Source organism: Chrysemys picta, chromosome 10, assembly GCF_011386835.1.
Source record: "Chrysemys picta bellii isolate R12L10 chromosome 10, ASM1138683v2, whole genome shotgun sequence".
Lineage (NCBI taxonomy): Eukaryota > Metazoa > Chordata > Testudines > Emydidae > Chrysemys > Chrysemys picta.
In genome coordinates, this window is record NC_088800.1 from 30356683 (window position 1) to 30372761 (window position 16079).

Consider the following 16079-nt stretch of genomic DNA (forward strand, 5'->3'; position numbering starts at 1 on the left):
CTGATATAACCCATGAACCACAAACATAATGCCCCTTTAGAGGGGAATTATTACATTTAAATGCCTTCATCATTTCTAAGCAAGTTGCTCCCAAGCTTTTGCACAAATGGTGAACCACATCTTGAGAGAGATTGTCTCATGTTCACCTCCCTCCCCATTCATGATGACACAGCATCTCTGTGGCAACTACAGCCACGTCTTCCATCACATATGCATTTTTAGCTGACTTTGGAGCAAGAACGGTTTGCTTTTGTTCTACACTTTCTACTTCTGCTCCTTTCATCTCCTTCCATTTGCTCCAGTTCCCTCAGCTGGAAACCAGGGAAGCTAGCACAACCTGACCAGCCAACTGTTTGCAGAGCACCAGAAAGTGTCTCCCAGAGCACAGCTCTGCATTGAGCAAGGAAATTAAATCCTACAGAGATAGGGAAGCGCTGCAGTTGCCTGCTTTTCATCCTTCCCAACCGTACACGTCTGTCTGATGTGCTATGGGAACAAAACCCAGCCTAAAAAGCTTTTTTTTTTTTTTTTTAAATACATTCAGGTTGTTTACAGACCATTCAGGAATGTAATGGCTTTACATCCTGCACAAAGGAGATAAGCAGAATGAAAGCAAATACAGCAAGCCTGTGTTCTGATGAGGCATGTAAATAACTAGCAGATGCATGCATAACAAGATAATGGCACTGAAGTGGAGGACATTTAATTACAGCCATTCAGGCAAGTTATCCCTTCTCTAAGCTAATGCTGAATCAAGAGGAAAAAGTGCCTGTGTTTTGTGTTTTTTGTTGTTGTTTTTTTGAGCCCAGTGATCCTTTATAATCACATATCTAGTAATTAGAAAATTCTACTTTTTAAAATGCAAAGAGTCAAATGATAAGAGAGTTACATTATTAAAGGCACATATTTTAAAATATAAATCAAACTTAGAGTACGTGTGCCAGTTGTTCTTGGCCTTCACATCCAAATTGTGACTTTTCATAACTGAATTGCATTGCAGGGCCTTCTTATTCTTCACTGCTTACTATAAATGCGGAGACTTGTTTCGTGAATTTGGTAATTGTGAATGTTGAGACTAACTCAAACTGAATTATGACCATACACCAAATGGTGAACATGGTAAATGTCCACTAGGTGGAGCCAAACCACCATGGACTGAAACAGCTGTGACACTGACAATTCAGTTAGGGTGGTAAGTGTGTGGAGATGAAGGAGGTGAGGAAGTGGCGAGGGGGAGAGAAATACAGACTGTGCCTCAGTCTGTATTAGCTTCTCTGACTGTAGTTGGGAGAAATGTTTCACATGCTCCCATCTGTGCCCATTACTCCCCCATTCTGCCCAAGCTCACTCCAGAACTGCTTCGGAGGGATTCAGAGGGGAACTGTGAAAGTTGACAGGTGTGGAGAAGCAAACGGTTCAGACAGACACATCCCTTAAGGGAGGATTTATTAAAGGGGATACTCTATATCCTAGTAAAGAGGAGAGGATAGAAGTTGATGAAGTACAGGTAGGAACTGAAGAGAAACAGTCCAATGAAAGAGATTCTCATTCAGTTACATCACATGAAAGCAGACAACTAAATATTGACAAGTTTTATAAGTGCTTGTATACAATTCTAGAAGGCTAAATACTAAGATGGGTGAACTTGAGTGCCTGGTATTCAATGAGAACATTGATATAATAGGTATTACAGAAACTTGGTGGCACAACTCTTATCAATGGGACACAGTAATAACGGTACAAAATATACAGGCGGTCACATTGGTGCAGGAGTGGCCCTATATGTGAAAGAAAGCATAGAGTCAAATTTAATAAAAAATCTTAAATGAATCAAACTGTACCAAAGAATCTCTACAGACAGAAATTCTATGCTTGACTAGTCAGAGTATAGCAATAGGAATATATTACTGACCACCTGGCCAGGATCTCCCTGACATGTGAAATGCTCAGGTAGATTAGAAAGGCTACAAAAACAAAAACCCAATAATAATGGGGGATTTGAACTATCTCCAGATAGACTGAGTACATTAATGTGTGCTTCTTGAAGCAGCTAGTCCTAGACCCACAAGGGGAGAGGCATTTCCTGACTTGATCCTAAATTCATCACATGATCTGCTCCAAGAGGTGAAGATAGCTGAACCACCCAGTAACAGTGACCATAATGTAATTTAAATGTAACATCCCCGTAGGGGAGAAAATACCAAAGAAACCCACCACAAGTAGCATTTAACTTCAAAAGGGGGATCTACACAAAAATGAGGAGGCTAGTTAAACAGAAATTTAAAAAAACAGTCACAAGACACAAATGCCTGCAAGCTGCATGGAAACTATTTAAAAACACCACAATAGAGGCTCAAATTAAATGGAAGAACAGGAGGACTTGTGGCACCTTAGAGACTAACAAATTTATTAGAGCATAAGCTTTCGTGGACTACAGCCCACTTCTTCGGATGCATCCGAAGAAGTGGGCTGTAGTCCACGAAAGCTTATGCTCTAATAAATTTGTTAGTCTCTAAGGTGCCACAAGTCCTCCTGTTCTTCTTTTTGCGGATACAGACTAACACGGCTGCTACTCTGAAACCTTTCAAATTAAATGTATACCCTAAATAAAAAAAGTAAGAGGATCAAAAAAAAAAAAAAACCAACCCACTACCAGAGCTAAACAACAGAGTAAAAGAGCCAGTTGTAGGCAAAAAGATATCATACTGGCAGGGTAGTGGAAGATGAGAAGCAGGCTTATTCCTAGCTCCCTTTTTTAAATAGTGGATGCTCTATTTATTGTGAAACTCCTCTGAAAATGAACCCTTTTCTCCACAGGCTCCAATGTAAGTAAGTTCCACTGCATGTGCATTGGGCACAATCTTTAAAACTTGCCATTCAATGCTTCTACTTTTATTTACAGTGTATTTACAATATTCTTTATTCCCAGAATAGGGAAGCACCACAGATGTTACAAACAACATTTAAAGTTATATTACTAATTAAAAGGTTTTACCGGGCATAGCACCACATCGTATATAGTAGATCAGAGGAAGCACAGACAAAGGGGTAGTAGATTTAAGGATGTCGACGTACAGTAGATTTAATAAGAAGGTTTGATAAATCAAGGGATCAAAATGGAAAAATAGAGGTCCTGTGTTTGTGGAATATGGGTACAGATCAGACAAACTGAATTCTCAGAAAACAGATATCCTGATGGCATGATGGTCTTAGTGATTATGACTCAAGCTCACATACAAGCTCTACACAAATTTTCACTGGCTATGAACAGCCCCTTCTCTTCAAGCCTATCAGCAGCAATGAATACTTCAGGGATGGGACTTACGCTTGTGACTTTAGGTCTCACTGACCTCAACAACTGGCACAGCCTAACTGCACTGCATGCCCCACATCAGCAGCCTGTCACATCCTTGACTGCTACTTTACTTCTCTCACCCTCCCATCTGTTCCTTCTGCTAGACAGATGCTAGGACATCCAATCTCCTAAAAATCAAATGTTTACTTTGTGTTTGGGTACATGCTACAACAAACAACATTACACACACACACTTATCTCCACAACATACAGATGTAACAATCTGCCTCTGAAATATACTGCTTGCAAGGCTACTTGATAAACCAGGAAGCTCAAATGGTTCAAAGTGCATAAAAAGTACATAATATGTTTTTGTTTTTTTTAATATTCCAGTTATTTAGCTTTTTAACATGTTTCCACGCATAAAAGCCATAAACAATTAAAGTACAAACTTACGATTCCATTCTGTACACTGAAGCCCAGCTGGTATTTCAGGTCTGGTCGTTTTATGAGGACGGTTGTAACAGGAGGACAGCTGACAATGTTCAGTTTCACCTGCGTCTGGTTCTTAAGACCCTGAAAAATATCCCAAATGTTAGCATTTTCTGAAGTGGTTCTAACTGGTGCTCACTGGAAGTATGTGACGTTGCTGAGCGTGAAACCCTGTATTCCTCTCCCCCTGCAGCTGCAACTAACATAGGACTGCCCCTATGAAGGAACATTCTGCCACTCTAAATGAAAATTATCCTATTGATCCTGAGGAAAGAAGCCAGGGACTCTTTCCAAACTATTAGTCCAGCTGGCCATCCCAAAACCTTACCAACAATAACAATTCACTCTTATATAAATAGTACCTTCAACGCAAGGATCTCACAGCCCTTCATAATCATTAAAGGATGCAGCTTCAACATGTCTCATAATAAGATACTGTAATCTCCATTTTACAAAAGGGGATAGTGAGGCCAAGGCCTTCTTTGCTCTAACAAATTATCTCAAATTTTCCAACCATCATTAACACCGAACCACCTCCAACAGCATTAGCAATACTGTGGGTCGTAGTGCTGATTGGTTCCCAATGAAGATGACTGGAAGTGGAAACTGTAGGATGTACATTATTATGGAGGGGGTACCTGAAAGATGTTTCATTTTTATGACATGCCACCTGGTAGGGCCACTGGAAGAGAAGATCCAAAGTTTGGAGATGCATCTAGAAACTATGGTTGAGTTTCAAAGGGGATTTGAGTGGCTAACAGAGGAAAGGAAAGAGGAGGCTAAAGGGGAACCTCAGGACTTGCAAGTCTGGATCAGAGAACTGTAAGGATAGATTGCTGGATAAGGAAAGTGGCAGTGGAAGCATATGATTATAAGAACAAGGCTGAGGAAAAAACAGGCTAGTAAATGAGAAATAGAGCTGAGGCTCAGGTTTGCTGAGTTGGAAAATGAAAGGGAGAGGCAGGCTGGGAGAACAAGGAAGAAGAGAAGAGCTACTAGTCTACAAGAAGAGGGGAAGAGACAATGGAGATAGCTAGAGTTCAGAGCCCCAGGAGCCCTCAGAAGGTTGCAAGGGGGAACAGAAGACAAGACAATTTGTAGCCAAAAAGAACAAAAGGGGGAATGCCAGAGAATTGCACCAACTCCAGAAAGAGGCAGATCTATGTGACTGGGACTCCCTATTAAGAAAAACGGACCACCTGTCACCAGGGCTGATCCCAAGCACAGATGAGTGTTCTGTCTGCTGGGAGCTAAGATAGAGGATGTGGACATGAGGCTGTAGAGGATCCTAATGGGAGCAGGAAAGGATCCACTAATTGTCCTTCACGTGGGAACAAATGGTACTGCTAGATTCTCACTTGGAAACATCAAGGAAGACTATGCCAGGCTGGGGAAGACGCTTAAAGAAAGGGAGACTCAGATGATCTACACTGGGATTGGTCCTGCTTTGAGCAGGGGGTTGGACTAGATGACCTCCTGAGGTCTCTTCCAACCCTAATCTTCTATGATTCTATGGTTGGGATTCCACCTGTCTGTAGAGAAGGAGAGTGAAGGTGAAACAAGATTATGATGATCAACAGACAGCTCAGGCAGTGGTGCTATGAGGAAGGCTTTGGGATGGTCAATCACTGGGAGGCATTCACAGGGACTGTTCTCATGGGATGGACTCCACCTGAGTAGGGAGGGAAATAGACTTCTGGGATGGAGGTTGGCACGTCTCATTAGAAGAACTTTAAACTAAGAATTCGAGGGAGATGGTTGGGAGAGACTCATGTAATCTTCACACATTAACCAGGAGGAAAATCAAGTAAAAGAGGATACAGCAATGGATAAAGGAACAACAGAGTGTAGGAGAATAGACAACAAGAGGAAAGGCAGTGCCAACATCACTGACAGTAACAGTGAGGTAGGCAATACTGGCAGTAAAACGACTATACCTAATCAGGCGAAGAATCTGGGTGAAGCCAAGCAAAAACAAATAAGATGTCTGTATATCAATGCAAGGAGCCTGGGTAACAAAATGAAGGAACTAGAACTACTGGTGCTGGATATAGGGAGAACAAAAATATGGTAAAATAGTAGTCATGACCGGAATACAGGTATGGAAGTTATGTCCTGTTCAGGAAAGACAGAAGTAAAGGAAAAGGTGGTGGAGCAGCATTGTACATTAATGGCAAGGTAGACTGTAAAGAAATTAGAAGTGATGGAATGGGTAAAATGGCATCTGTTTGGGTCAAAATCACTTTAGGGAAGAAACATAACAGAGGTTCCACTGGGATAGTGCTTAGAGTCTGCTACAAATCCCCTGGGATCTGATGTGTAGATAGAGACCTTTTCAGTATTTTTAATTAAATACTACAACTGGGAATTTTGTGATTATGGGAAACTAATTACCAATATCCTCATGTAATACCAGGCACTCAATTTCACCCATCTCAGTACTTAAGACTTCTAGCACTTGTAAACAAGCACTTATAAAATTTGTCAATATTTAATTGTCTGCCCTCATGTGATGTAATTGAATAGGACTCTCTTTCGTTGAACTTTTTCTATTCATTTCCTACCTGTACTTTATCAACTTCTCTCTTCTCCTCTTTACTAGGATATAAAATATCCACTTTAATAAATCCTCCCTCTAAGGGATGTGTCTGTCTGAACCATAGGCTTCTCCTACCTCTGTTGGCTTTTCCCCAGCCCTTAATTTAAAAACTCCTCTATGAGCTTTTAAGTTTACATTCCAGTAACCTGGTTCCATTTTGGTTTAGGCATTGCCCATCCTTCCTGTATAGGCACCTCCTTTCCAAAAAGGTACCCCAGTTCCTAACAAACCTAAATCCCTCCTCCAAACATCTCATCCACACATTGAGACCCTGCAGTTCTACCCATCTAACTGGCCCTGTGCATAGAACTGGAAGCGTTTCAGAGAATGCTACCGTGGAGTTCTTAGACTTTAATCTCTTATGTAGCAGCCTAAATTTGGCCTCCAGGATCTTTCTCTCCTACATTTCCCTATGTCATGCATACCTACATATACCATGACCACTGGCTCCTCCGAAGCACTGCAACTAAGTCTGTCTTGCTGTCTTGAGAGGACCTCAACCTTTGCACCCAGCAGGCAATTCACCATGCTGTTCTCCCAGTCACTTACTAACCAACTATATCTCTAGTAATCAATTCCCCCATTAGTATTACACTTCTACCCCGATATAACGTGGTCCTCAGGAGCCAAAAAATCTCACCGCCTTATAGGTGAGACCCCATTATATAGGGTTCGGTCCAGTATGGCGTACCGCAAGAGCCAGTACGCCGTGCCGGACTGGACCGGCTTCCGCGGCTGTGATTTAAAGGGCCTGGTGCTCCAGCCGCTGCGGGGAGCCCCGGGCCCTTTAAATCACCGCCGGAGCTCTGGCAGCGGTGCTCGGATGGGGATTTAAAGGGCTCGGAACTCCCTGCAGCGGCTGGAGCCTCTGGCCCTTTAAATCACCACCTAAGCCCGGCTGCCAGAGCCCCAACGGGGATTTAAAGGGCCCAGTGCTCCAGCTGCTGTGAGGAGCCCCAGGCCTTTTAAATCACCGCCAGAGCTCTGGCTGTGGGGCTCGGGTGGGGATTTAAAGGGCCCTGGGCGCCACACGAATTCAGATATAACGCGGTAAAGCAGCGGGACTCGGGTGGCGCTTTAAAGGGCCCGGGGCTCCCCGCTGCTTTACCGCATTATATCCGAATTCGTGTTATATCGGGTTGCGTTCTATCGGGGTAGAGGTGTACCTCTCTCTTCATAGTAACAGCGGTCCCCTCCTGCAGAGAGGTATACTCAGTGTGAGAGGGTACCATGGCATCATCCAGAAGGAGGGTCCCAACTATGGATTGTTTCCCTCCACTCCAGCTTGATGTTCTCTTTCCCAGACTTTCAGTCTCCTCAACAGCACAGAGGCGGTCAGATGGGGGATGGGACCGCTCTATTGTGTCCCGGAAAGTCTCTTCTACGTATCTCTCAATCTCCCTTCACTCCTCCAGTATTGTTTCCCTCCACTCCAGCTTGATGTTCTCTTTCCCAGACTTTCAACCTCCTCAACAGCACAGAGGCTGTCAGATGAGAGATGGGACCGCTCTATTGTGTCCCGGAAAGTCTCTTCTACGTATATCTCAATCTCCCTTCGCTCCTCCAGTTCAGCAACTCTGGTCTCAAGAGCCCATACACGGTCTCTGAGCTGCTTGCACCAAATGCACACATACACCACCTGAGCATAAAGCAGGTAATTAGACATGCTGCATTCAGTGCAATAAAATGGCTAGCCCCCATTCTGCTGCTGGACTTCTGCCGGCATGATTTTTACTCTTGCAGGGTTGTGTGTGTGTGTTTTCTTTCCCCCACCTTTTTGGGGGGCGGAGGGGGGCGGGGAAGGGAAAGGAGGGGTTGGCCTAAATTTAGAGAATGTTTATTAGGTGTAACTGGCTGTCATGCTCAGTCTCTAAAGCCCCTCTGAAAGTTTCCTGCTCCTGTTTGCTAGCTCCTCTGGTTGTTTATGAACAAGGGATCCGAAAAGGATTAGGGATCAAAGAATGGCAGGCTAGAACCTCATGTGGAAGCTCTCAGCCTTGCAGGCCACTAGGCTCAGGACACAGCCCCTCAAATAGATCACACTATAAACTTCAATCAAGCAGGTACACAGCAAGAAAGAAAGCACACAACAACGAAAACACTGATTTTTTTTAAAAAGCCTCCAGAGGTGATCCTGACAACTACAGGCCAGTAAGCCTAACTTCAGTACCAGGCAAATTGGTTGAAATTATAAGTAAAGAACAGAATTATCAGAAACACAGATTAATCATATGTTGGGGAAAAGTTAACACGGCTTTTGTAAAGGGAAATCATGCCTCACCAATCTATTAGAATTCTCTGAGGGTGTCAACAAGCATATGGACAAGGGTGATCCGGTGGATATAGTGTACTTGGATTTTCAAAAGTGTACTTGGCCTCTGACAAGGTCCAAAACCAAAGGCTCCTAGGCAAAGTAGGCAGTCATGGAATAAAAGGGAAGGTCCTCTCATGGATCAGTAACTGGTTAAAAGATAGGAAAGAAAGGGTAGGAATAAACGGTCAGTTTTCACAGTGGAGAGAGGTGAACAACAGTGTCCCCCAGGGATCTGTACCGGGACCAGTGCTGTTCAACATATTCATAAAAGATCTGGAAAAAGGGGTAAACAGTGAGGTGGCAAACTCTGCAGACAATAAAAAATGACTTAAGATAGTTAAGTCCAAAGCTGACTGTGAAGAGTTACAAATGGATCTCACAAAACTACGTGATTAAGAACAAAATGGCAGATGAAATGCAGTGTTGATAAATGCAAGGTAAGGCACATTGGAAAACATAATCCCAACTATACATACAAAATGATGAGGTCTAAATTAGCTGTTACCACTCAAGAAAGAGATCTTGGAGTCATTGTGGATAGTTCTCTGAAAACATCAGCTCAATGTGCAGCAGCACTCAAAAAAGCTAACACTGTTAGAAACCATTAGGAGAGCGATAGATAAGACAGTAAATATCATAATGCTATGATACCAATCCCTGATATGCCCACACCCTGAATACTACATGCAGTTCTGGTAGCCCCATCTCAAAAAAGATATATTAGAATTGGAAAAAGTACAGAGAAGGGCAGCAAAAATTATAAGGGTGTGGAATAGCTTTCATATGAGGAGAGATTAAAAAAACGGGGACTGTTCATCTTAGAAAAGAGATAACTACGGGTCGATATGATATATGTCTATCAAATCATGAATGGTGTGGAGAAAGTGAACAGGAAGTGTTATTTACCCTTTCACTTAACACAACAACCAGGGGTCACCCAATAACAAACATAAAAAAGAACTTTTTCACACAGTGCACAGCCAACCTGTGGAATTCACTGCTGGGGATGCTGTGAAGGCCAAAAGTAAAACTGGATATAACTGAATTAGGTAAGTTCATGGAGGATAAGACTATCAATGGCTAGTAGCCAAGATGGACAGGGACACAACCCCATGCTCTGGGTGTCCCTAAACTTTTAACTGCCAGAAACTGGGACTGGATGACTGGTGGTAGATCACTTGATAAATTTCCCTATTCTGTTCATTATGTCTGAAACATCTGGCACTGGCCCTTGTCAGAAGACAGGACACTAGGCTATATGGACAACTCTCATGTTAATTTCCCAGATATACATTGGAGGAGAAGTGATACTAATAATGGTAGAGCCCAGATAGTCCTGGATGGGTCAGCTGACAGATTTCTTCACTAAACAGTCACTGAACCAACAAGAAGAGGTGCCATTTTAGATTTAGTGTTGATAAGTAGAAAGGACCTCATAGAAGAGCTGGCTGTAGAGGACAGCCTTAGATTGAGTGATGAGGAGTTAATTCAGTTTAAACTAAATGGAAAGATAAACAACAATAGGTCTGCAACTAGGGCCCCTGATTTCAAAAGGGCAAACTTGAAAAAAATTGAGAAAATTAGTTAGGGATGTCGACTGAAGAACTCAAGGATCTGAATGTGGAGGAGGCTTGGAATTACTTTAAGTCGAAGTTGCAGAAACTATCTGAAGCCTGCATCCCAAGCACGGGGAAAAATTCATAGGGAAGGCTGTCAGACCAAACTGGATGAACAAGCACCTCAAACTGGTTATTAAGAGAAAGCATAAAGTCTACAAGGAATGGAAGATGGGAGGGATCAGTGAGGAAAACTAACTCACATAGGTCAGAAAGTATAGAGGAAAAGTGAGAATTGCTAAAAGCCAGGCAGAGTTGGACCTTGCAAAGAAAATTAAAGCCAATGTTAAAAGGTTCTTTAGCCATATAAATAAAAAGAAAACAAGGAAAGAAGTGGGACCTCTAAGAACTGATGATGGGGATTAAATGAATACCTAAATGACTACTTCACCTCAGTTTTTAATGAGAGTAATGAGGAGTTTGGGGACAATGGCAGGGTAGCTAATGGGAATGAGGATATGGAAATAGAAATTACCACATCTGAGGTGGAAGCCAAATTTAAACTGCTAAATGGGACCACATCAGGGGGCCCAGATAATATCTATCCATAAATATGAAAGGAACTTGCACATGAAATTGCAAGCCCTATAGCAAGGATTTTTAAATAATCTGTAAACTCAGGGGGTGTATTGTATAGCTAGAGATTGCAAACACAGTACCTATCTTTAACAAAAGAAGCAAAAGTGATCTGGGAAACTACAGGCCCGTGAGTTTGACCTCAATTGTATGCAAGGTCTTCGAACAAATTTGAAACAGAGAGTAGTTAAGGACAGAGGTAATGATTATTGGGATAAAATACAACATGTGGTTACAAAAGATAGATCATGCCAGGCCAACCTGATCTCTTTCTTTGAGAAGATAACCGATTGTCTAGACAAAGGAAATACAGTAGATCTCATCTACCTGAACTTCAGTATATCATTTGATACAGTTCCCCATGGGAAATTATTAGTTAAATTGGAGAAATTGGGGATTAATATGAAAATCAAAAGGTGGGTAAGTGGAGACTCCAGTGAGTGAATTGTCAGGCTGAAGGAAGGTATCTAGTGGAGTTCCTCAGGGATCATTCTTGGGACTACTCTTATTTAACATCTTCATTAGAGACCTTACCACAAAAAACAGGAGTGTGCTAATAAAATTTGCAGATGACACAAAGATGGGATGACACAAAGAAATACGGAGGAGGACCAGAATATCATATGGGAAGGTTTGGATGACCTTGAAAACTGAAGTAATAAGAATGGCATGAAATTTAATAGTGCAAATCAGGCACTTACGGACTAACAATAAGAATTTTTGTTATAAGCTGGGGACTTACCAGTTGGAAGCGACAGCAGAGGAAAAAGCCCTGGGTCTATTGGCTGATCACAGATGACTATGAGCCACCGATGTGATACGGCTGTAAAAAAGGCTAATACACCTCTACCCCAATATAACGCTGTCCTCGTGAGCCAAAAAATTTTACCGCGTTATAGGTGAAACCGCGTTCTATCGAACTTGCTTTGATCCACCAGAGTGCACAGCCCCGCCCCCCCCGGAGCGCTGCTTCACCGCGTTATATCCGAATTCGTGTTATATCGAGTCGCGTTATATCGGGATAGAGGTGTATAATTCTAGGATGCATCAGGTGAGATATTTCCGGCAGAGAAAGTGAAGATTTATTACCATTATACAATGGGGATGGCAGTATTTACCAGAAGTAGTTTTTACCAGGTAAATCATGTTTTTTAAACACCGCAGGAAAAACCAATTAGCCCCAATTTAAAGTATTTTCTATTTTAAAAACTGTTTCATTAACGCACACCACATTGCACTTAGTTTTAGTTACATATTCAAATTATGGTTACATCAGACGAGATTGATAGATTAATTTTGGATTGTGCAAATACAAAGTAAAACTACAGTGGGAGTAATACTAAATAAATAATACTGAACATCAGAATGTTTGTGTACATTTTGGTTTGGTATTTTCTCAAGGAAGTTACACATGTCATGACTCATATTTCAGTTTTCAATATTATATAAACAAACTTCAAACACATTTGATTTATGAAAACAACAATATGCAGAGTTGTAGGTTCGGAGCATTAAGCAATCAGAAGCATGCAAAGTTACAGACTATCAGTCCAGGTCCATTTGGTCATGCACTATTCTGTAGCAGAAGACCAACTCTGATGTTGTGGACAGACCAAGCCTATTCCTCAGTTTTGAAGAATCCAAAGTCTGAAAAGATTTGTTCTATGCTTGCTGAACTTGCTGGATGCAGATGCAATTATTTTTCCCAGTTTAAACTGAGTTTAATCTGATATTTACCAGCGCCCTGTCCTAAACTAGTTTTTCCCAGGAAATTGCCAACTCTATTATACAACACACTGCTGAGACCTCATCTGGAATTCTGTGTGCAATTCTGGTCTCCCATGTTTAAGAAAGATTAATTCAAACTGGAAACAGGTGCAGAGAAAAGCTACTAAGATGATGAGAGAAATAGAGAACCTACCTTACCAGAGGACACTTCAGGAGCTTGGCTTATTTAGCCTAACAAAAGGAAGGCTGAGAGGAAATACGACTGCTCTCTATAAATACATCAGAGGGATAAACATCAGGGAGGGAGAGGAATTATTTAAATTAAGGGCCAACGCTGGCATAAGAACAAATGGATATAAACAGATCATCAATAAGTTTAGGCTTGAAATTAGACGAAAGTTTCTAACTATCAGAGGAGTAAAGTTCTGGAATAGCCTTCCAAGAGGAATAGTGGGAACAAAAAAGTTAACTTGTTTCAAGACTGATCTTGCTAAGATTATGGAGGGGACTGTACAATGAGATTGCCTACTATAGCACGTGGCCCATCTGCAACTGCTATTAGTAAATATCTCCAATAGCCAGTGATGGGACACTAGATGGGGAAGGCTCTGAGTTACTACAGAGTATTCTTTCCCAGGTATCTGGCTGGTGGGTCTCACCCACTTGCTCAGGGTTTTACAGGGTCTAACCCCTGCCATATTTGGAGCCAGGAAGGAATTTTCCCCCAGGTCACATTGGCAGAGACCCTAGGGTTTTTTTTGTCTTCCTCTTCAGCTTGGGACATGGGTCACTTGCTGATATGAAGTAGAATAAATGGTGGATTATTAAAATCAAGATTTGAGGATTTCAGTAATTCAGACAGATTATGGGCAAATTACAGGAGTGGGCAGGTGAAGTTCTGTGGCCTGCAGGGTGAAGGAGGTCAGACTAGATGGTCATGGTGGCCCCTTCTGGCCTTAAAGTCTATGAGAGTTTTAAGCACCAGGTCAATTCGACTTGCTCTGGTCAGAATTACATGGCACACTGCAAGCTGTCATCAATAGCTGGCAGCTGCTACTAACCCTGGTGGATATAAATCTGTACTAGCACCAGTGGCCAAAAATAATACAACCTGGGATTGTATCTTCTCTGGGGAACCTTCATGGGGTTACAGGGAAGATAGACTGCATCTACTTGATTCATCTCCCGACCTGCCAACTCTTTCCTCCAGTCCACCACCCCTTCCACTTGCACTATCCATCCTATGAACTGCGGAAGCCTTTCATTTGGAGTCCAAATGAAAGGCTTCCGCAGTTCATAGGATAGATAGTGCTGTGGATACAGCTGAGTTTCCCTCACACTGGTAAGTGTGGAGGTCCACATGTGATCCTCTCTAGGAGATATGTGCAGCGTGGTCTGGCTCTATTTAGTCTTGTGAAATACTCTTGCAGCTCTTCTTCCTTACATAATCTTCACTCACTTGTCCCTATTAAAATCTGCTCAAAGGAATGGCCTGGAATGTCAGAGTCTATCTTGCACCAGTAAAACTGGAATTATTGTTATTACACATATAAGTGTCAGACATTTGCCAGGCACTTTACAAAGACACAATCTCAGCCCTGCAGGGTCACACTCTACGAACATGCATGTATACAGATATAAGTGTTGGGTACCTTTATAATCCCTTGGCATGTTGCAAGAGGAAGACCAACTAAACTGGTTCCATTAATAGACATAATCTGGTCTCCAATGCTTAGTTTCCCTGAACGAGCTGCAGGGCCTCCATTCATCATGTTAGCCAGGATAACTGTGGGTAGGATGGATCCCCATCCTGATTCCACAATCACCACCCCGAGAATTTCTCCCTTCTGCTTTTCTAGCTGCAGCTGCAATGAAAATTTATACAAATCACTGTTTTGTTTTAATTACATTTCCTCTGAATTTCAAACACTACTATTTCAGTGGTCAATTAATTAAAATTAACCATTTACAAAGAAAACTAAATCACTTTCCTATTAATCACGAGAAGTTACTTCAAAAGAGAGAGTCAATTTAATTGTTTTTAAAATGAGTACCTGTCACATATTCCAGTTTCTAGCACCCGTTAAATAGGATGCTCTGATTTTTTTTCTAATTCCTTTAAAATAATTTTTATAGAGGATCTTCTGCTCACCTGTTGTAATTCATACAGGTCTTTATAACAAGGGAAAAACTAAAAAACTACTGACTCTACATGGGAAACAGTGGAACTGACTATATATGATGTGCTTCATTAAATAAATAGAAATAATTTTCCTCACTGGAAAACAGCTGCCAGGGGAGATCTTAAGACTTTGCAGCTAAGGCATTGGCATTTAAGAGTTCTAGGTTCAATTTCCAGCTCTGCCAAAGACTTCAAGTGTGACCTTCACCAATTCACTTAATTTATCTGTGCATCTTACCTGTTTGTACAGCACCTAGCACAATGGGGGCCCTAATCTCTGTTAGTCCCTCAAGGTGCTACTCTAATACAATGACATTATCTTCTCTCAGATATAGTAATCTTGGGGGTTACTTGTGATTACAGGATGTGTAATGTTTCTAACCAGAAGTGTGATTTTCAAGTTGAGCGTCTTCTTTAATAAAATACTGGATAAGAACATTTCCCCCCAAACAAATAATGCGGTGGCTGCGCTACTTGTAATAAGCAAGGCCTATTTACCACTGGAGGCTCAGTTGCATCACTACAGTTAGGTCAGCCTTCTAAATTAAAAAGAGACCCAGAAGGAGATTTCTTGTTTGTAAAAACCAGGAAGGCTCACTGGGTTCTGCAGAGGTTATCCCTGGGTTGACTGAAATGCAGCCAGAGTGCAACAGCTTCAGCATGATCAGACAATCCATCATTACTTGTAAACATGCTCATTTAGAAGAACTGGGAACCAAGGAGCAATGGGCAGCAGGAAGGGTAGCCACCTCTGAAGCATGCTTAAGCTCAGAGAAGTGATTATAAATCTGGCATCTTGGTGTTACACATATTTATATCCAATCAGTTCCGATTACAAGTAAAAACAAGATTTTCTAATTAAGTTTGTTTTCCCTTGTGTGACCAATTTGAAATATTTTCCAGTTGTTATGTGTACATAAACAATACCTTGTCAAGTCCAACGACTGTACCTGTATAAACCACACATCCATTTCTTTATCTTTTCTATCTGTAACTCTATAAATTACAATTTACGTATACCTGGATTGGTTTTCAGTTGAATATGGATTTTCACCTTCACTTCCAGTCACCATGATTAACCCAGAAATGACGGCATTTCCTACGTATAGGTCCAAAATCTGCATCCCTTATTTAGGCAAAACCCCCAGTGAAATCACATGACTCGTCGCTTGGAAATAACATTTAGCATGTAGCGCTTTTCATCTTCTAAATGTTTTATAAAGTTCAATTAATTAATCCTCCCAATACCCCTATGAGGCAGAGAAGTGCTACTACAC

The 16079-nt window shown here is 41.7% G+C and overlaps 1 protein-coding gene across 27 annotated transcripts in view; it reads right to left on the reverse strand.

Moving 5' to 3' along the window:
* Positions 1 to 16079, reverse strand: part of APBA2 (amyloid beta precursor protein binding family A member 2) — a 304744-nt gene that overhangs the window by 99609 nt on the left and 189056 nt on the right. For 15 of the 27 annotated variants that reach the window (XM_065558317.1, XM_065558320.1, XM_042853843.2 and 12 more), the window contains 2 exons: positions 14273 to 14485; positions 3752 to 3871 (listed from right to left, as the gene is read on the reverse strand). In XM_065558317.1, coding sequence (XP_065414389.1) covers positions 3752 to 3871; positions 14273 to 14485 — 333 coding nt within the window. Of the gene's footprint in view, positions 1 to 774; positions 1779 to 3751; positions 3872 to 8667; positions 8847 to 14272; positions 14486 to 16079 lie in introns of those variants that run through there. The other 12 variants (XR_010590740.1, XR_010590738.1, XR_010590741.1 and 9 more) reach the window with 5 other exon arrangements.